Here is a 20,437-nt window from a genome sequence, read left to right on the forward strand (position 1 = left end):
TTAGAAACATTACCTAACTCTTTTGAAATCACAAAGCTGAGCTTTCCTCATTCCCAAGCCCCTTTCCTGTCCTGCCATCCTAATTGCGTCTCCAGAGTGTTCCAAACACAAAGGAAGACTGATGAACTCGAAAGGTTTTTAAAGGAAGCTCATTGCTAAACCTCTGAAAGGGAGAAAACCTCGTTAGCTTAAAATCTAGAAAACAGATTGGAAGAGATCCAAGGTCTGTCAGCACGGGCTGACCAAACAGTACAGAAAAGGGGCCGGAATTTTATGAGATAAACCACATATATACATGCAATGTGTATATGGGTGTGCTTGTTCTCAAACTGCCACTGTGGCAGCATTACCACGGTGTACATGTTTAACAGCATATGTGTGTAGGTAACATAGCAACAGTATGTACCATAGTAACACTTGAGTTCAGGTGTCTGGATAAGCCAAAGATGTCAGATCTACCCAGAGTCGGGGTTGCAAGTGGTTGAAAGCTGTCTGCTGTGCATGCTGGGAACTGAACTCAGGACCTCTGGGCCATCTCTCCAACCCCCAAAGTATTTAAGCAATCTAATGCAAGGTGAAGGACAAGCATACATGACCTCTTTCAGGTTAAATACATGCAAACACCCATTGTAGCATCCCTGAAAGATACCACAAGACTTTTTTACAAATGACAAAAAGTGAGGCTGCTGATGGAGTGTGGCTTCTGCTACAGAATTTATAATCGACACACAGACATTACTATCTTATTCTTAAAGTTATGAGATCAAAGAATCATTGTGTGATTTCTTCTCTGCAATGATATTCTAGATTTTTCTTTAAAGTACAAAGTCAATCGTAGTGAAAATTCTTAAACATAAAACAAGAATTTTTTAGAAAATCAAAAAGGCAAACAAGCTGGGAAAATGTCTTAAATACATCAAAGATACATGAAGAGTTAATCTAAACTGATAAAGCACTGTGACCATTTTTTTTAAGCCAGTGAGATGATGCTCAAAAGATACTATCTGAAAACTCAGAAAAGTAGCACATAATTAGGCAGCATGCATGCCAGCGATCATCCTCGCTGATTATAACTCTGAGTCACCATGGAGGTGCTGTCTCCCATTAAATATCAGTGCAGTGTTAAAAATGATGGGCAGTAGAGGGAAAAAGATCTGACAGGTGGCAGGAAGGCAACGCAAATGCGTTCTGAGCCCATGACATTCTCTGCCTGCCACTCAGTGATCCCACTTAGGAAAAAAGGCTGCCCAAATGCAAAACTCTCATAGCGTGCCTTCCAAAAGCATGGCTGATTTTGGTTGGCTCCCTTGGACCTCGACTCGATTACACTGGAAACAAACCCCAGGTGCAGGACTGCATGGCTGGCAGTTCCTCCCCCAGCTGCTGCAGCTGCAAAGACCAGGTACCCTCCTGCAGAATGCCACAGCTCCAGTTGCCCCAGGGGCTGCTCCAGGTGTGCCCAGGGCTGCCAGCAGGGGAGTGTCTGAGAAGTGTCTGCTGCCCCTGAAGTGTGGACAGTGTTGCTCCCGTGTGTAAATACAGTGACATGCACACACCCTGGATTCAATCTTCACATGACTCTGCTGTGTTCTTTTGTCTATAAAGTCTGAGAGTGATGATAAAAGTTCATGACCCCAAACAGGAAAAAAAAAGAAAGAAAGAAACTTTCAGAAAGCAATACAGCCAAGCCAGGTGTGGTACCTCAGGCCTGTAATCCTAAAGCTCAAGAGGTTGAAGCTGAACGTTTGCTCTAAGTTTGGGTAAAAAGTCTCAAAAACACAGGAAAAAAACAAAAAAACAGTTCATCGCAGAATTACAACAACAAAAAGCAGTATCCAAATGGCTGAGCCAAGGCAACATAATTAAACAGCTAAAATCACCTTGCTTTCTATTTCGTAAGCATTCACAATCATCATACAGTTAGAAAGCCCCTGAAATGTAATAGATAATAGCTTAGTTTTTTATTTAAAAAAATCAGTATTTAAATCATGTATGCAATGAGCTAAATACATATTTTAAGAACCTAAGCTGAAAGGAGAGACAGAGAAAAACACTGGAGTGCTTGTGGTACATAGCAGCTATGAGTGATATTTTTTTTTCTCATTACCTTCCAAATTTATGTTATAATATGGGGAAATTTAGTTTTTAAAAGATCCCACGATGCCACTCCCCCACTATTAAAAAAAATAATAATAAAGAAGACGAAGATGAAGAAGAAGGATTTTACCCACAAGCCTACCAGATTTCCAAACATACATCTGAGAAGTTCGGTATGTTGTGGAGAAATGGCAGTCCTGGAAGCAGCTAAAATCTAGGGAGCTCTGATCATGTACAAAGCATCCTGAGAAATACATGTGAATTAACTCATCCCTTGGGACCACTCCACAGGACAAAAACTATTGTGACTCCCAAAGGCACATGGATGGCAGGTGCTGAAACAGCAGAACCTAGCTGTCTACCTCCAACTAACCACACACGGGCACAACACTGTCCCCACATCAGGGGCAGGAGACACTCAGTGCTTCAGTTTTACCACCCCCCCCCCAAAAAAAAGACCCAACCTCCTTTTGAATTTTAATTTTATGTATTGTTATGGTACGCACATGAATAGTAGATTGGGTGGACATGCCCAAATGTAAATGCAGAAATCAGAGGATGATCTTGTGGAGTCCGTCCTCTCCTTCCAATTTTACTAGGGTTCCAGGGGTTGGATTCAGGTTTTCAGGCTTGCGTGGCCAGCACCTCTACCACTAGGCCATCTTACCAGCCCAGAATGCTTCAGTTTTAAAAAGCAACATAAATCCTATGTTACAAATCAAAGCAGAAAAAATATAAGGCCTTTTTTTAAATTTTTTTTTATTATTTTTTATTATTTTTTATTATTATCCTGCACTTCTAGGCATTCCAGTTAAAGGGCAACAGGCTGTATTTGGGAAAACCGAGAGGCAAGCATGGGCAAACTCAACAGTAACAGTGATCAATGCAAGAAACCCTGGCTTTCTCAAGTCAGTAATGAATGATATGCATAAAACAGGGTCTTGCGAAGCAAAGGTCATTAAACTGGTACTTTCATTTACTCTAGAGTTACAAACTAACATAAAGAGAATAGAGATGTAAAGGGCTCACAGCTAAACACTAATTGTGTTGGATCCAAATTTGCTTTTCTCGGGGGCTGTTATGGCAAGATTTACAGCGAGGAAAATCAATGTCCTCACATACAAGCCTATGGATTACAGAGGCATGCGGCTATCTGCTGTGGAAATAATCAATGGCCCTTTCTTCCCTGTACTCTGACCCAGAGAATGTCCCAGTGCAATATCTGTCCCAATGCAATGTCTCCCAGAGTTCAGCAGAGCTCTGCCCAGTGGCAAAGGCTGTACTGGGCCAGGGCTTCAAAGCTCTCATTCAAGGCCAGCACGAGTCACTGCTTATCATAACCCCTAAGGCCAAGCGCTTTGAGCACACAATCTATGCCCTCAGTCCCCTTCCGCTACTGAGACCCACTTACTTCTTCCTGTGGTCACCTGGAGACTCTCTTAGCACTCAGCTAAAATGGCCTTGCAGCCACTGCCATGGCAATGCTTTCCTTGTGGCACGCAACCCATGACCATAACCTCTGCTGACCCCCACAGTACAGGCCAGCTATTAGCAATAGGAAAGACATTCTCTGCAAGCTGTCTGCCAAGGACCTGTAAGAGGTGATCTGATCAGAAGGCTTGTCGCAAACCCAGAACCACTCTCATGGGGAGATCACCTATTGGCTAAAGCCCACCGCCTTTAGGAAAACAAGGGCACAGTGATCCCTGCTTCACAGGGTCACCAGGGATCTGAATGAGCCCACCCACTTGAAGCCTTCAGTATGCTGAAAACTCAGCACACTCTCACAGCCTCATGGCATCCCCCAACCATATTCCTTACAAAGACAGACACAATGATGTGTGTGTGTTGCCTACAATTGCACCTATGTGTAGGCTAGAGGTCAAAATCAGATATTGAGACAGGGTCTCTCACTAAACCTAAAGCTCACCAATCCACCATGGCTAGCTAGCCAGCCAATCCCAGACAGCCTCCTGTCTCCACGCCCACCGTGCTGGAATTGCAGCTGCATGCTCAGACAAGTAGCTTTTTACATACATATTAGGGATCCTAAACTAGGTCCTCGAGCTACCCACTGAGCCACATCTCAACCATCACCTCCGCAACCATTCTTAAGCTCCCTCTCTTCAAACAAGGGAGGGATGAAGGGTTGGGCTACTTAGTGCCCCTAAATCGGCGCTGCCAGCACGCAGTTCTAGGACCTGACTCATCGTGGGATGACTCACGTGACTCATCGTGGGATGACTCACGTGACTCATCGTGGGATGACTGAGGATCTGAGATGATGCGTCCTGGGAGCAGGGAGGATCTGAGACGTTTAACCCTTTGAATCTCTCAACATTTAATAGGCTAATAACAGGACATCTCAACAAAGCCTCCCTCAACAAAGAAACCAGTAAGCCGTAGTTGTAGTCACGTATGCCTGACCACGCCCACCGTTAATTTGTGCTGTCTTCTGCAGAGTCAGTGTCCAGAGTTGGAATTCGGAAATGACTGATGACCTTGACCCCTCCAAACGAGGGGCAAATAAATAACCAAGAAACAAGTGCTTTTTAGAACAAAGGGAACTTTCTTCCCTTGAAAAGGATGATGAGCTTGGAAAGGTTTTGGAAAGACTCAGATGACGCCGGTACCAGCATTCTCTCATGCCTGAGATTTACCGAAACAAATGATCCAGACTCCAAGTCAGCCGGAGATGGGGATGTGGGCATTGCTTTACACCCACTCTTCCTCATCCAGCAAATTCAAACTGGTAGTCACTAAATGAACGGACTTTTTTTCTTTTTCCCCTAGAAAAATCAGAAGCCAGGCATCTCACCAACACGCAATGATTTGCTCTCTGTGTGGTCTGATTCCGTAACTGAAGGATCATCCATCATGTTAAAAATCCCACCCCAGCTCCCCATGACCGATGTCATATATTTTATTTCATTCCCCCTACAACTCCCAGTTCAGCTCTGTATACAACAGTTATAAAAGTGACAGATGGCGGAATCAAGCTAACAGCAGAATCAAGCTAACAGTGTGTTACTATCTTAATACTGATATAGCCCCAACCCCTACCTGCTTATCTACCTGTGGCCTAAGGATCAAGGACTTCAGGCATATCACTCAAAATGTACAAAAAAAAAAAAAAAAAAAAATTCTAAAAGCTCTGTGCAGAAAACGATCTCTTTTGCACTTCTCTTATATGTATTCCTTCTCATCCTGTGTGGGTCATGTACACACACAGACATGCACAGAGAGAGAGAGAGAGAGAGAGAATTCTACCTGTCACAGACAGACCCAGGGGCCTAGGTGGCCTTACCAACCCTAACAAGAGGATCCCAATATGGCTGTGTGACAGCTGTCCAGTCAATAGAGAATCCTGAAAAAGCACCCAACCCTTACTCGTAAGCCATGCCCTGCACAGAAAGTTGTCACCAGGAGCCAGGGGGAAGACTTCCAGAGCAATTCATCCCAGGGAGGAGGCCACACCCTGCCTCAGCACTCCACGCCTACACAAGCTCTTGGCTCAGATGTTATGCTTGCCCAGCTCTGGGAAGGTAGGAAATACCAGTGAGTTATTCACTTTAAAATGGTTGATGGTTAATTTGATAAAGTTCACCCTGAGTGGAGGAGAAAAAGGGGAGAAGAGAGGAAAAAAGAAGGGAAAGGAAACACAGGAGGAAGAATGAGGAAAGAAGGGGTGGAGAAGGAAGAAAGGGAAGAAAAGGGGTGGGAGAAAAGAAGGGGAAAGGAGAGCAAGGGGACAGAAGGAGGGAAGGGAGCAGAAGGCACCAGAAGAAGTGAAGAGTAGCAAGGGCAGCCACATGAAGCACTTGACTCATGAAACCACCCCAAAAACACCGTACAGACTGTGTACAGCCTTCGTGAGAAGAGAAGTCTGGGATAGCCTGGGCACCTGGAGCAGCAGGAACTTTCCAGAAGCAAGCAGGGAGAGCCTCCAGCATCCTAGCATCCAACAGAGCCGTCTGGCTCCTCTGACCACCCTGCCCATCTCATGCCACTGCACTTCCCACCATCTGTATTGGCCACAACCAAGCCCTGCTGTTTTCAGCTAGGACATTACACGGACGCAGGAAAAATGAGAAACGTTCTTGAGCACTTACTGCCAAAAATAAAAATAACTCCAAAACTTTCCTTCTCATTCTTTACAAATAAGTCAGCCCCGTCGGCAAGGGTATCTGGGCATTGTGATTGACGAGGCTGCCAAGTATGTGGCACCCATGGGGCTGTCTATACCGCAGTCAGCCACTCCTGCAGGCTCTTCCCTTGATCTATAATCAACAGGCTGAACCCAGGGCAGAGCTCTGGGAAGCAACATCAGCTGGGAGAGGGTAAAGCCACTGGGGCGTGGGGGGAATCTGCCTTCTTGTACCCATTCCACTTCTACTAGTCATGGCTTGATGTTCCTCCAACATTGATCCTTTCCCCCTTAAGGAAGTCAAAGTTAAAGCAAAGATATGAGTCAATCAGAGGAGGAAGAGCTATGAGACCATCTGTTTGGGGAGGAAGAGTGACCAGTGGGTTAGGGGAATAAACATAAGGTCAGCTAGGAGAAGGCTCTAGGCAGCCAGCTCCTATATTCTACCCTGATCATCTGTCCCTTAGCCATTCATCCCTTTCTGTGAGCATCACAAAGGGCAAGGACATACAAACATACTATAGAAATCACGTGGTAAACCTCCAACATATGCAGTTGCGGATAAAGAACACAGGAAACAACGCAAAGCCCACTTGCTAGGAATCACTGAGAAGACAGAATGTCTTGATCTCTCTGTAGAGCCCTTCGCGCCTGCTCAGCCATTGCAGATGCTGCCCAGATGGCTGCTGTTACATGAAACATCAGACGGCAAAAAAAAGAGTGCCTGGGAACACAGTACCATTCCTCAGAGAAGGGGGTAGGGGTGGAGGCTGTAGGTTTCATGAGTTGGTGACACGCATTCTGTGGGTGTCTAGGATGTCCATCAGTCATTCTGAGGACAAGAAGGCCAAGTTTTCATTATCACCAGAGCAGCAGTAAAGAATATGTTTGATTGTGTTTTTACCTTATCTGAGGGGAAAAAGCCACCAACCACCGGAGAAAGACAAAATGACCCCACCAACTCCCAGCAACTGGCTTTACATCAGAAAGGCCTGGCTTGGTGGCCCTGTCTCAAACAGACCTTCCAATGTACTTCCAGAGACTGGGCATGAGATACTGGCACAGGAGCTGCCAGTGAGGACAGAGGGTAAAGACTGAGCCAGCACTTGCCTTGGTTTTCAGCAAGTCAAACAAACGCCGGCTAATGATGGCTGCCGAGTCTTTTATCAAGGTGTTCCAATGAGGAGAAGAGAATTAAAGAGCAAGTTAGGAAAACCCACAAGAAACAGCCACTCCAGAATCGGCCCTTCGAAGCCACACACGCCTTCCTGTGCAATGGGCAAAAACTGGCCCTTCGTCCCAGCCACAGGAAAAGGGCCATTACTCTAGATCCTCTCTAGGCCCCCAACCCCAAACATCCTTGAGGGTGACCCATCAGCGTGTTAGGTATGAGATGACATGAATGAGGAAGAGTTAAGGCGGGCCAGGTTCGCCAGGGAGTAAGTGGAACAGAAGATAGCAGAAGGCTGACCATTACATTAACTGTGTGTTTCGAGCAAAAAGAAGTCTTTCTCTGGCAAGTTCTCAAGTGCCTGAGCGTGGAGTGCCTCAAGAGTCCACCCAAGAGCTGAAGCAGAGACTCCTAGGTCCTAAAATAACTGGAGAACAAGGCAGACCTCCCCAGTCTTTGGACTCTATTCTGCTCACCATTTCTTTCTCTTACTACATTATTCAGGTTTTTCCTTTTATGCAGAGCAAAGTCCTACAGAGCTCAAAGAGGTCTGTTTATAAAATTAAAAACCCAGGGGCATCAATTTTAACAAAGTTAAACTAAAAGATATCAAATAACCTTCGTGAAGTTTAAAAAAAGAAAACAAAACAAAACAAAAGAAAAGAAAAAAAAAACAACAACAAACAATGAGTAATTCAGTCCAAGCAACTAGGTCACGCTCAGATTCCGGTGATTGTAAAATTTAGATATAATAAGGCAAGAACTTTGCTTCGCTTCAGTAGTCAAAATGAAGGGCCCATTCAAAGGCAAGTCCTGCAGTCCAGACCCCAGCAGGGGAGCTAGGACAACGGGAGGGAGGGGGGAACCAAAGCTGGGCAAGGCAGGATCACCATCCGGTACTACCTGGGAACCTGACAGTACAACAAAGAGATTCTTCTTATAAAGCACCAGGCAGTCATTCAGGGAATACCCATGAGGCTTCCAGAGGCCACAACACATCAGGCAGGTCTCTGCTTAGAGGAAGCAAGTGAACGATCTAATCAAGGAGGTATTGTGACATACACAGCCGCTCCTGGAACAGGAGAAACATGCTAAGCATCCAAGAGGCATGCACCATTGGACAGTCACACACACTCAGACCAGTACATACAGACTAACACATACTGTCTTATTGGCACACACAGATGGGTCCATACAACTCACAGAGGCACACACTGTCAGACAGACACATAAAGCCAGACAAACATACACTGTCAGACAGGCACATGTTATCACACGGATTGGTATGCACTGTCAGACAGGCACACATAGTCGTATGGGTACATGTAAAAGTAATTTTCATTCTCCTGAGATACATCTTGGAGGCTTGCCGCTTCTGTCTACTATCCTAGGCCTAGTCCTGGAAGCCTCTAGCCTCTATAAAATCTAACCGAGGCCTAGAATGTTTTCAGCCTCTGAGACTTACTGCTGAATAAACTCACCCTTTCTTGTTCTTTCTGAACTCTTAGCTGGCTGGTTCAACTCAGCTGTTCTGGCTCAAACTCCTCTCCCAGCTGACTTATTCAATCTGGCTTTTCTCTAGGCCTCTGAATTGCTCTGCCTGGCCTCAAACTAACTTCAGCAATCTGGTCTAATCTTATGGCTCCTCATTTTCTTGTTCATTCTGTCTTTACCCATGTCTAGCTTGTACTCTTCAACCAGTCTCCATAAAACTCTCCTAGCAAAACTGCCTCCTCTCTCTCATTCTCTGTGCTGCCCCCTCAAGTGGCTTCTGTAAAAGGAACTTTTACTCACCTGTTTGTTGTCTTGGAGGATCACTGCCTCTGTCTGCTACTTTAGGCCTAGTCCTGAACATTTCTAGTCTCTGTACTAGGCCTCTAACCTAGGCCTAGAATGTTTTCAGCCTCTGACACTTACTGCTGAATGAGCTCGCCCTTTCTAGTTCTTTCTGAGCTCATAGCTGGCTGGTTCAACTCAGCTGTTCTGGCTCAAACTCCTCTCCCAGCTGAGTTTTTCAATCAGGCTTTTCTCTCCTGGCCTCTGAATTGCTCTGCTTGGCCTCAAACTAACTCCAGCCACCTTTTCCAATCTTCTGCCTCCTTCTCATTCTCTGGCTTGTTCTGTCTTTCCCTGTGTCTACCTTGTTCTTTCATTCAACCTTTCTCTGTAAAACTTCCTCCTCTCTCTTTCTCTATGCTGTTTTTCTTAAGTAGCTTCCCTTTCCTCCCTGTTCTTGTGAGAACTCGGTTTATTCTATCCTGTCAAATCTTTGATTAGTCACCTTTTCAGTTAGGAATCACTTTGAAACATGAGTGCTTCCTTCTATAAACTATCTTTACCTTCATTGTTTGGGATTAAAGATGTGTGCCACCATGCCTGAACCTAAGCTTTTACCTGAAGTTTGTTCTGTTCCAAGCTGGCCTTGAACTCAGATCTGCTTGCCTCAGTCCCCTGGATTAAAGGTGTGTTTGTATTCCAGCTGGATCACAGACCTAGAAGGTCTTTGGATGTGATCTCTGGCCAGAGCAGCCATGTTCTGAATTAAAATTCCTCTACAGGCTTCCTTTTCCTCTCTCTTCTTGAGAGAATTGGGTATATCCTATTCTGTCAAATCTTGTTCTGATTCATCACTTTTTCTGCCACTCAATTAGACATCACTTCCAAACATGGGTGCTTCCTTCTACAAACTAACTTTACCTTTGTTGTTTGGGATTCAAGGCCTGAACCACCATGCCTGAACCTAAGCTTTTCTTTCCTTGAAATTTGCTCTATACCAGTCTGGCCTTGAACTCAGATCTGCTTGCCTCTGTCTCTCGGGATTAAAGGCGTGTGCCACCACTGCCCTGTGTGTCTATATTCCAGTCAGTTCACACAGACCTATAAAGCTCTTGGGATGTGATGTCTTGCCAGAGCAGCCATGTCCTGAAATAAAATTCTGCTACAAGTACATACACATGCTGACACACGGCATGTGTACAGGCAGACACATGCTGCCACATGGGTACACAGTGTCAGACAGGCAGACACACACTGTCATACGGGTGTACACTGTCAGACAGTTACGCTGGTCAGACAGGCACACACATTCAGACCAGTACATACAGTTAGCCAGGAGCACATTGTCAGAGAGGAATACAGAGTAAAATAGGCATACCCAATCAGCTAGGTGCACACTGGGCACAAAAAGTAAAGGAGCAAAGGGCACTTGTGAGATATGGAAAAGCTCTGTGTGAATGAATGCGGCCAAAATTAAAGAAAACCACACAGTTAAGCTTACTGGGCTGCTTTCTCTTTGGTGTTAAAAATTACCACTTTTAATTTGGAAGGTAAATATTTGAATATGAATGAAAACTTATACCCAAAGTTAGTCAGACTAAGTCATATTCTTCCAACTTAAAACCACAAAGCAGTCACCCATCCAACTGTCGAAATGCTTCCAGGGCACGCCACCTTGCTGCGGTCCAGTGTTTGAGCCACTCAGTCCATCAGGTCAGCCGGTCTCAGGAGGCTGACCATTCTGGTTTAAATGACACTGGCAGAGGAGAAGATGAATAAGTATCCCACAGGAAGAACTGTGTGCCCTGGGAATGAGAGTGTAGGACCAATTACAGGGCACAAAAGGAAGAAGGTGGTTGGTCTAAGCAGGAGTCTGTACCTAGAGAAAACACTATTTTCACAGTGAGAGTCTGGAAAATTACCGTATTTGTGTGTGAGCACGAATAACTGAGCACACCTGTGGAGGCCAGATCTCCCTTCCACCTTCACAGGGGCTCTGGAGGTGGAATGCAGATGTCCAGGACTGCAAGACAAGTGCCTTTACCTGCTGAGCCATAGTAGCCTTTAAGCATCTTACAGACCTTGTCTTCAGTTTCTGGAAGAACCCTGGAGGGCTGAACAGATAGCCCAGCAGTTAAGAGCACTGGCTTCTTTTCCAGAGTGCCAGTATTCGATTCCCAGCACCCACAAGGCAGCTAACAATCTGTCACTCCATTTCCAGGGTACCCACCACCCTCTTCTGTACAGATATACATGGCAGACAAAACATCTGCAAAAATAAAATAAATAAAGCTTTACTTAAGCAAACCATATATGTCAACCCAATTGTCTTACATAAAATCTGTAATAAACAAATCTTAAATAAAGTCTGTAATCTCTTTGACAATGTGATAGGATCTCATCCATCAGATATTTTGAATCCACAGACGCTGGCTAAGGATCTGTCTCCAAACTTAAAGCAAGAGAAACCCAGTTCCAAGTCATTCAGCCAGCTAAGTAGCTCTTGCCAGAAAATGCAGGTGGGCAGGGCCAGGATGGATTTTCCATATAAGAACATTTTAAAACGTACTAGTGTGACAGGATGCTTCTGCTGAATGGGACCAAGCAACACAGGAAAGGGCACCCAACCCAAGTCCCAAATTAGACAAAAAAAAAAAAAAAAAAAAAAAAACTAAAGCCAAAAAAAGCCAATATTTAAACTACTATATGTAAATTTTTGAGTTTACAAGAGAACTTGATACTTTAAGTATAAAATGAAGTCACCAATTTTCTGTCCCTATAAAAGGGAATGACTCTACAGAAAGACAGGAAGCTACACATTGATAAAAGAGTTTCTGCTAAACTGTGCTAAACTGATGGTGTTTTAGTCACCTAAGGATGTGACCTCTAATAACTGAATGACAAATGTTATCGTTTCCCCCATGTGACAGTCCAGATTTTATTATTTTTAGTTCTTGCCAAACCTTTCAGAGTTGTAACAATTACTAATAAACAATGGGAATCACAGAAAAATGACAGAGAGGTGAAAAATCATTCTACCTCTCTGTTTCATTAACAAAACTCCTCAGCCCAGATTGGTCTCTGTTCAGTAACCTTTGTCCTTCCCTGGGTTGTGCACGACATCACTAATTCACACTCTGTCTCTACATTAAGCAAGAACTGTTTCCAGAGAACTCTTTCAGTCACATGGCCTATGAGTACAATGCTCCCAACCACTCTGTACAACTCAGTAACACGATAAAGAAGTGTTTGCTCTCCGTGAATAAACCACAATGGCAAACACACTGAGGCATCCACCGAGTCAGGGCCTGTGGCGAGATACCAGACAATGCTACAGAATGGTTGGCTCCAATGGCCAGTAATCCAATATGGTGGCTTTTCTCAAGCTGAGGAATGAAACCTAGATCTGGGGCAACGGAAAGACACGGCCTTCGGAAATACTGGTTTGCCATTCCTTCTGATACTATTACAAGCTGCATTCTTGTCGGCTCTTGCACCAAGACAAAGATCAGGGTGGCATTCAGCATTCCATTTCATCACCCCTCAAGCTACCCCGGGTGATGGTGGGCCAAGGTGACAAAGGCTGAGTGGCACTATTGTGACAGGATTTGTGCTAAGGATGCGAGTAATACTATCGACCAAGTGGAACACAGGCAAGTCAGCTGTGAAAGAACTGCAAATGATGAGGGAAAAGTTCCTAGTTAAAGGCTTGAGACTAATTAACCAGGAAAAAAAAAAAAAAAAAGAGGCGTTCCCAGGTTCCCAGGACTACTAGGAAAAGATAGATAAATGAGAGCACAAAGGACTCTTTTTAGGGTAGTAAAACCACCCTAGATAACACTACAATGGCAGACACATGTCATCCATCACACAATTGCCTAAACCCACAGGAATAAATGCCCGGCGTGATCACAAAGTAAGCTAGCCACTCCAGGCAAGGATTCGCTCTGAGGGTGGAGCAAACGCAGTGCTCCTGTGCAGAGGTGACCACAGCGAGGCCATTCATATGGAAAGGACGGGGCAGGTGGAAAACCCATACCTTCTGTTCTGCGTTGATGAACCTTAAAAATTACTCTTTAAAAAAGAAAATGAAGTTTTTTTAAATTAGATCTCAAACTTAGTCCTCAAATTCTCTCTGTCCACCATAACTGTTTACACACACACACACAGAGAAGTTAACTATTGAGAAACACACCCTAGGAGACTCTTGGGGTTTCTTTCTTGCTTTCCCTTCTTGTCTCTAAAACACCACCCTCGGAAAGCCCCATTTACCAAGAAACACATCTTTCAGTGATGTCTATGAAGCTCAAAATTGCCAGGAAATATCCGAGGAAACTCCCTTCAGAGAAATGAGACCTCTCTCCCGAGATGGTCACGTCTGCAGTCTCAAGAAGCAGGCACATGTTCCAAACCACTCAGCCATAGGTCGCCCCGTCACTGAACATTCTTCAGATTTCTCAGGAAAAGCCAGCCCTCACTCTGACTTGCTGGTTACACTCCGACTTTAAACAAAAGAATATGACCACCTACCCGGCCTCGGGCCCCTCCCTCTGACATGTGTCTAGCGCCTGAGAGAATGGGCAGGCTCGACCCAGGGCCAATGTCACCATCCTCCCGGGGTTCTGTGCAACCACCTGAGACTTGGAAACGTTTTGGAAATGAAGAGAAGGTGTTCCATGTTGCTTTGGCTTGCGCTCCGGTCACCCGGGGTTTACCCTGAAAGGCTTTCCTGGAAAGCCTATGAGGCTACAGAAACATCCTGGAACGTGAGACCCAAGCACCTCCAAGAAACGCACTGTAAGGCAAACCATGGGATCCCCAGCCCCTCTCCACCTACCTGGGAAAGCGTGTGGGTTGGGTGACCCTCTCTTAAGGCACTTAGAACAGAGGATGTGCACCGTATAGTGCAGTCCGGGCCATTCCTGAAGTAGGACATTCAGTTCCTCTACCAAAGGGGTGATGGCTTGCCACGCGGTCCATATGTTTGGTAAGGACGCATGGCTGGCAATGGACAGGGTGTCTGGCTGCAGGACCCCCTTGGCAGGCCTGTAGCTCACCACCACAGGGACTTTCCCTCTGTAGGCGAAGATCTGAAACTTCCCATCTGACCTATGCACCACGTGGCTGTTGATCTGGACGCTGTAGCGTGCGAACAACCCGGGGGGAAAGGTAAAGGGGAAACTATATTCGATCTGCAACTGTTCGGCCACAAAAGACTGCCCGGCTAGGTTGGTCCCGTTAATCCAGGCCTCCGCGTGGGGCACCTCGTTCTGCACGTAGCAAGGGAACTTGTACCAAGCGGTGGAGCCGTTCAGGGGCTTGCCTTTGGGTTTGTTGAGGCAGTAACAGAGCCCCATCTTCTCCAGCAGCTCCAGCAGGAGCTGCAGGTCCTGCTGGGCCTGCACGTGAGGCTTCAGCAGGAGCCGAATGACGTGGGCCGGCAGGAGCCCGTGCAACAGGAAGCCTTCCACGTAATGATGAAGCTGGGTGGCCCGGAGTGGGTCCTGCCCCGGGCTGGGCGCTGCCGGAGCGAGGATGCTCTCCGCTTCCCCCTCGCCCTCTCCACTGGTCCCCAGGAGCAGTTTATGCAGCAGCAAAGAAGCGTCTCTCTGGAAGAAGACATTGAGGATGTCGATGAGGCGGGTGAGGTTGTGGAAGACGTGCTCCTTGAGGGCCGGGCTGTCCTCGAAGTAGAGCAGCTTGCCGCTCTCGTGCAGGTAGGACAGGGCGCTCTGCAGGCGGTCCTCGGTGAGGCCGGCCTGCAGGCCCAGGCGGGCCGAGTCCCACCAGCTCAGCCACAGCCTTTGCGCCTGCGGGGGCTGGAAGTGCAGTTCCTCCAGCACCTGCCAGGACCGGGGCAGGACTCGGTGTAAGTTGGGGAAGATTTCCCGGTGCTCCGCTACGGAGAGCAGCTTGTCGCGGAGGCGTTGCAGCTGGTGGGGGTCCCGGCAGCTGACCGGCAACACGGGAGACAGGATCTGCAGCCGGTGGTTAAGCAGGTACTGAAAATGGGCCTTGCGCCTCCGCAGGTTCTTGTCCGAGACCCCGTAGTAGGCTGCATGCGGGCTGGCCGAACGCAGCTCGAAGTCCCGGGCCAGGGCCTCGTCCACCACCTTGGCTAGCTGGCTTAGGCCCTCGGCATCGTGCTTCTCCTGCAGTGCAATCTGCCGGTGGATGTCCAGACACTTCTCCTCCAGCTCCCGCTCCCCACACAGGTCCGCGTGCGTGCCCACGATGCACACGACGGCGTGAGGCACGCGGGCCCCCACCCGATGCAAGAAGGAGCCCACCGTCGTGGGGAAGGAGCGGGGTTCGTAGGTGGCCAGGTTGACCACGAGCACATACAGGGCCCCCGGGGAGAGGAAGAAGGGCTGTATCACCTCGTAGCTCTCGTCGCCGGCCAAGTCGTACACGATGAAGCGCAGACCCCGGGAAGCGTCGGCGGTCCAGCTGGTCACCTCGATGCCCTTGCTCCCGAGGGGAGGGAAAGGTAGGTAGCTCTTCTCCTTGTCCCCTCCTCCTTGGCCTCCCTCCACTTTGTCCTCAGTGAGGCAGTGTCGAAGCAGGGTCTTGCCCGCAGCCTTCTGGCCCATCAGGAGCAGCTTGAGGCGGGGCTGCACGGCCGGCTGCGAGTGCGCCAGTTCCTTCTGGTAGGCCGCGATGTAGGGGATCCCCTTCATGCAGACTTCGTAAGGGGGCTGAATCAGGGGGTTGTCCTTGATTTTCCACAAGCCTACCCGGGAGAGCTGGCCGAAGTTGTCAGGCAGAACGGCGATCTGGTTGCCTTGAAGCACCAGCTCCTCCAGGCCCGTCAGCTCCACAATGGAGTCCGGCAGGTACCGGATGCGGTTATTATCCAGCCACAGGGTGAGGAGCCGGCCCAGCCCGGAGATAAGACAGGGCACTGAGGTGAGCTGGTTGCGGCTAAGGTAGAGCTCCTCCAGACCAGCCAGGGGCAGCAGCGCAGCGGGGAACTCCTCAAAGAGGTTGGACGAGAGGTTGAGCATTTTGAGCCTCTGCAGGCGGCTGAACTCGGGGGGTAGAGCCTGCAGCCCGTTGTTGTCCAACATGAGGCTCTCCAAACTGGTCAGCTCACAGAAGCCGCCGGGCAGGGTGCCAAGCTCGGCCCCGCTAAGCCAGAGAATCTTGAGGGCCCGCAGGGCACTGATGTCCTCCGGGAGGCCCCGCAGCCGGTTGCTGGAGACGTCCAGCTCCTCCAGGGCGGCCAGCTGCAGCAGCTGCCGGGGGAAGGCGGTGAGCTGGTTGTGGTCCACGTCGAGGGCGCGCAGGTGGTTGAGGCAGGAGAAGGAATCTGGTAGGCGGGCCAGCCGGTTGAAACTGACATCCAGCTCCTCCAGGTGGGCGAGGGCCCCCAGCTGGGCGGGCAGGGCCGGCAGCTGGTTGTGGCTGAGGTTGAGCTTGCGCAGCTCCCTCAGCGCGCTCAGCACCTCGGCCCCGAGGCCGGTCAGCCGGTTGTGGCTCACGTCCAGCTCGGTCAGGTGGTGGCCCAGCTCCGCCACGGCGGGGGGCAGCCGGACGAAGCGGTTCCTGCGCAAGACCAAGACGCGAAGGCTGCCCAGAGCCGACCCCAGACCTTCAGGCACATCCTCCAGGCCGTTGTTCCCCAGGTTCAGCACCTCGATATCCCCGAGGTTGGCCGGCAGCACCAGCTGGGGGGCTTCGGGGGAGCCGAGCGGGTCGCCCCCGGCCCCTGGGCAGCTGAGCGTGAGCTGGCGCAGGTTGCTCCGCAGCTTCCTGGCGCGCAGGGCGGCGTCCCGCCACAACCTCACCGTCTTCAGGTTACCGCTGTCCTTGCCAGCCATGGCGGGGCCCCGCGCCGACAACCCTCACTCCGGCCCCGGAGCCCGCGGCTGCATGCCGCGCTGCGCCCGGATCCCCGGCCCTCTGGCTCCCGCTGCTCCCGGACCACCACCTCCCCTGCGCGACCGTGGGTCCTAGCGCAGCCGGCGGCGGGGCGCCCGCAGCTGGGGGGCGGCGGCGGCGACGCGGGCGGCTCTGGGGGGCTCCGGGCGGGCGGCGGCTCGGAGCTGGGCTGCGGCGACGCGCCGCGGCTCGCATTCTCCGTGCTCCCGGGCCATGGGCGCGCCGGGCGGCAGGGCCGCCGCCCGCCGCGCCGCGGAGGATGCCTGCTCCTCCTCCTCCTCCAGCTCCGCCCGCTCCGCCGCGCCTCGGTAGCCGACTCCGGCCCCGCTACCCTCGCCGCGGCGGCCCGGGAGCCGGCGGCGTCGCCTCCGCGGGCTGCGGGAGGAGGGCGGCGCTCGGCTCCGCTGCGGGCATACTGCGGGCGCAGGGCCGGGGCGCCTGCGGCGGGGGCGTCTCCTTGTCTCCGTTTCCCCCCGCGGCGGCTCGGGGGCGGGAGCGCGAGCGCCGCGTCCCCGGCGCTGGGAGGGCGCTGATCGGGAAGCTGCAGCGCCGCCCGGTGGAGCGGCCCCCACGTGACCGGCGGAGGCGCCGCTTGTTCCCGGCACCGCCCCGGGGGGCGGGAGTTGCAGGCTGCGAGGTTTGGGCTGGGGGGGGGGGGGGCTGGCCCGGTTGGGGCGGGCGGCGTGGACCTCGCCCGGCGACGAGGCGCGCTGGTCGCGATCCTCGAGGCTCGGTGGGACTCCGGGGTCTCGGGGTTGGGATCCCTGCATCAAGCTCTTTGTTGGCCCTGGGTCTCTGAGGACTTCTTATTCATCCCTGACGTGGAGGACTTAGCTGCTTTCCTTGCTCGTCCCTTCCATGCACCCTGCATCTACACCACGATGGAACGGGCAGGATTCAGGGACCCGGGTGTCAAAGGAGCTTAGAACAAGAGGGCGGTTCAACAGAAGACCCATGGCGGAGAGTAGACAACCTTTAAGCCATACGAAGATAAGTAGTTATTAGGGCCCCTTTGTACTAGGTCAACGGAAGCCTAGTTTTCAGTTCCCCTGGTGTGAGCCCCACCTCTCTGGCCTGCTGTGGGTGGTTGGAGGTCGGAGGTCTCATCTCCGCCATCCCCTTTAGAGTTACAACAGAATGAAACATGCTGCGTCTTGAATCCGACGTTCCTGTTGCTCTGTGGAGTCGAGAAAACGACCGTGCTATCAGGCAAATGTTCGCCGCGCGGTGCTCAGCTTCGGATTCTTTCCATTGACAGGAAGTTGATTTGGAAACCATATCAATACTAAGTAACCTCCTCAGAACTTGTAGAAGCCCGGAAACCTGTCAAGACCATAGGTGTCACCTCCACCCTCGCTTCCCAGCGGACTCATCACCTTATCTGAGGAACCATTGGCAGGCACTGGCTGGTTGAAAAGGACAGTCGCTTTCACTGAGGACACAGCTACTGATAGGTTGCTAATGGCCCGGTAGTTGGCCCCACACCAAGCAAATAAGGACAACACAATTGGATTCAATTTATTCTAGAAAGCAAGCATGCAAAGGAGTGAGAGGAGAGAGGAAGAAGACAAAGGTAGAAGGGAAATGAGGGAGTAAAGAGATCTGAAGGAGGAACATGGTCCTCAAAAGCCTATATGTACGGAGTAAAGCTAGTGTGTGATAAGCAAATAACTAATTCGATTCAAATCCCTGAGACTGAAAACTCATTTTTTTAAAAAATCCCTTGTATTTATTTTTTGAGAATCTCATATATGTATCCACGTTCAGTTTACTTGTCTCTTTTAAAAGAGAATCTTGTAAAGGTAACTTTTATTCCAGTGATGTAATTGTCATCTTGGATGACAATCTCCATCTGCTAACCTAGGCCTGGTCCTGGAAGCTTCTAGCCTCCATACAATCTAACCTAGACCTAGAATCTTTTCAGCCTCTGAGACTGCTGAATAAGCTCACCCTTTCTAGTTCTTTCTGAGCTCTGGCTGGCTTGTTCAACTCAGCTGTTCTGGCTCAAACTCCTCTCCAAGCTGACCGATTCAATCTGGCTTCTCTTAGCTTCGGATTGAATTGCTCTGCCTGGCCTCAAACTAACTCTAGCAATCTGTTCTAATCTACTGGCTCCTTCTCCTTCTTTGGCTGGTTCTATCTTCACCTGTCTCTAACTTGTTCTCTCTTCAAACTCTCTCTGTAAAAATCTCAGGAAAACTAGTTGTGAATTCCATGAGCTGAACTGCCACAAACTCAGATCCACTGCACTGCCTCTCAACTCATTGACTCAACTAAACTGACTGAACAGAACTGACTAGAGCTCAGAGATCTGCATGTCTCAGTCTCCTGAGTGCTGGGATTAAAGTCGTGTACCACTATGCCTCTACATAAGTTTTTCTTTATCTGAAACTTGCTCTAAATCAGGTTGGCCTTGAACTCAGAGTTCTGTTTGCCTCTGCCTCCTGGGATTGAAGGAGTGTCTGTATCCAGGCCAGATCTCTCTGATCTAGAATGTCTTTGGATATGATCTCTTGCCAAGCAGCCACGTTCTGAAACGGACAGAAAAATCCATCCCAGAGATGGATACCAAGCCCTGGGCCTGCATCCTGTAATAAGAATGCTCCCAGGGTTAGTCTTGGGCACCTCAGGTAAAACCCGTAATTTAACAGTCAGCGTTTATCTGCTTTCACTCTGAAGGACTTCCTGAGAAATTAAACACTCAAGGATTCCAGAATTCTCTTAGAGGCGTCGTGAGTGTGTATGTGTGTGCTCTGAATCATGGAGGCTGGCATTTTTGCTTTTTGCAGAGGTTGGAGGGGCCCCCAAAATAATAAGCAACTTACAACTTGCCAGTAAATATTAGAGGGAGGTTTGCCTAGGGAGGACTCCCTAGGTGGGATGGGGCACTTGAGCAGATATGCCCCTCCCCCACCCAAGGAATTTTAATTGAGAACATGGCTCCTCAGGCAAGAGATTTTTATCCTGGTCTGTGTGATCCAGCTGGAATGCAGACATGAAGGACAGTGGCATGCGCCTTTAATCCCAGGAGACAGAGGCAAGCTGATCTCTGAGTTCAAGGCCAGCCTTGAAATGAGTTTTAGAGTGAGTTTTAGATAAAGAAAAGCTTAGGTCCAGGCATGGTGGAACACATCTTTAATCCCAAACAATGAAGGTAAAGTTAGTTTGTGAAGGGAAGCACCCATCTTTGAAAGTGATGTCTAATTGAGTGGTAGGCAAAGTGACGAATCAGAGAAAGATTTGACAGAACAGGATATGCCCAACTCTCATGAAAGAGGAAAGGGAAGCTACTTAAGGAAGCAGGCAGAGAATGACAGAGAGGAGGCAGTTTTACCAGGAGAGTTTTACAGAGAGGTTGAGAA

The 20,437-nt window shown here is 49.4% G+C and overlaps 1 protein-coding gene across 3 annotated transcripts in view; it reads right to left on the bottom strand.

Moving 5' to 3' along the window:
- Nucleotides 1–17,086, bottom strand: part of Mfhas1 (multifunctional ROCO family signaling regulator 1) — an 85,104-nt gene extending 68,018 nt beyond the window's left edge. For all 3 annotated transcript variants that reach the window (XR_008718553.1, XR_008718552.1, XM_055593344.1), the window contains exon 1: nt 14,029–17,086. Coding sequence is in view for 1 of the 3 variants with exons in the window: in XM_055593344.1 (XP_055449319.1) it covers nt 14,029–17,014 (2,986 nt within the window). In the remaining 2 variants the exon portion in view is untranslated. The remainder of the gene's footprint in view (nt 1–14,028) is intronic.
- Between the last annotated feature and the right edge of the window lie 3,351 nt (nt 17,087–20,437).

This window comes from Psammomys obesus, unplaced genomic scaffold (assembly GCF_907164565.1).
Source record: "Psammomys obesus unplaced genomic scaffold, mPsaObe1.curated_primary_1811, whole genome shotgun sequence".
NCBI classification, from domain to species: Eukaryota; Metazoa; Chordata; class Mammalia; order Rodentia; family Muridae; genus Psammomys; species Psammomys obesus.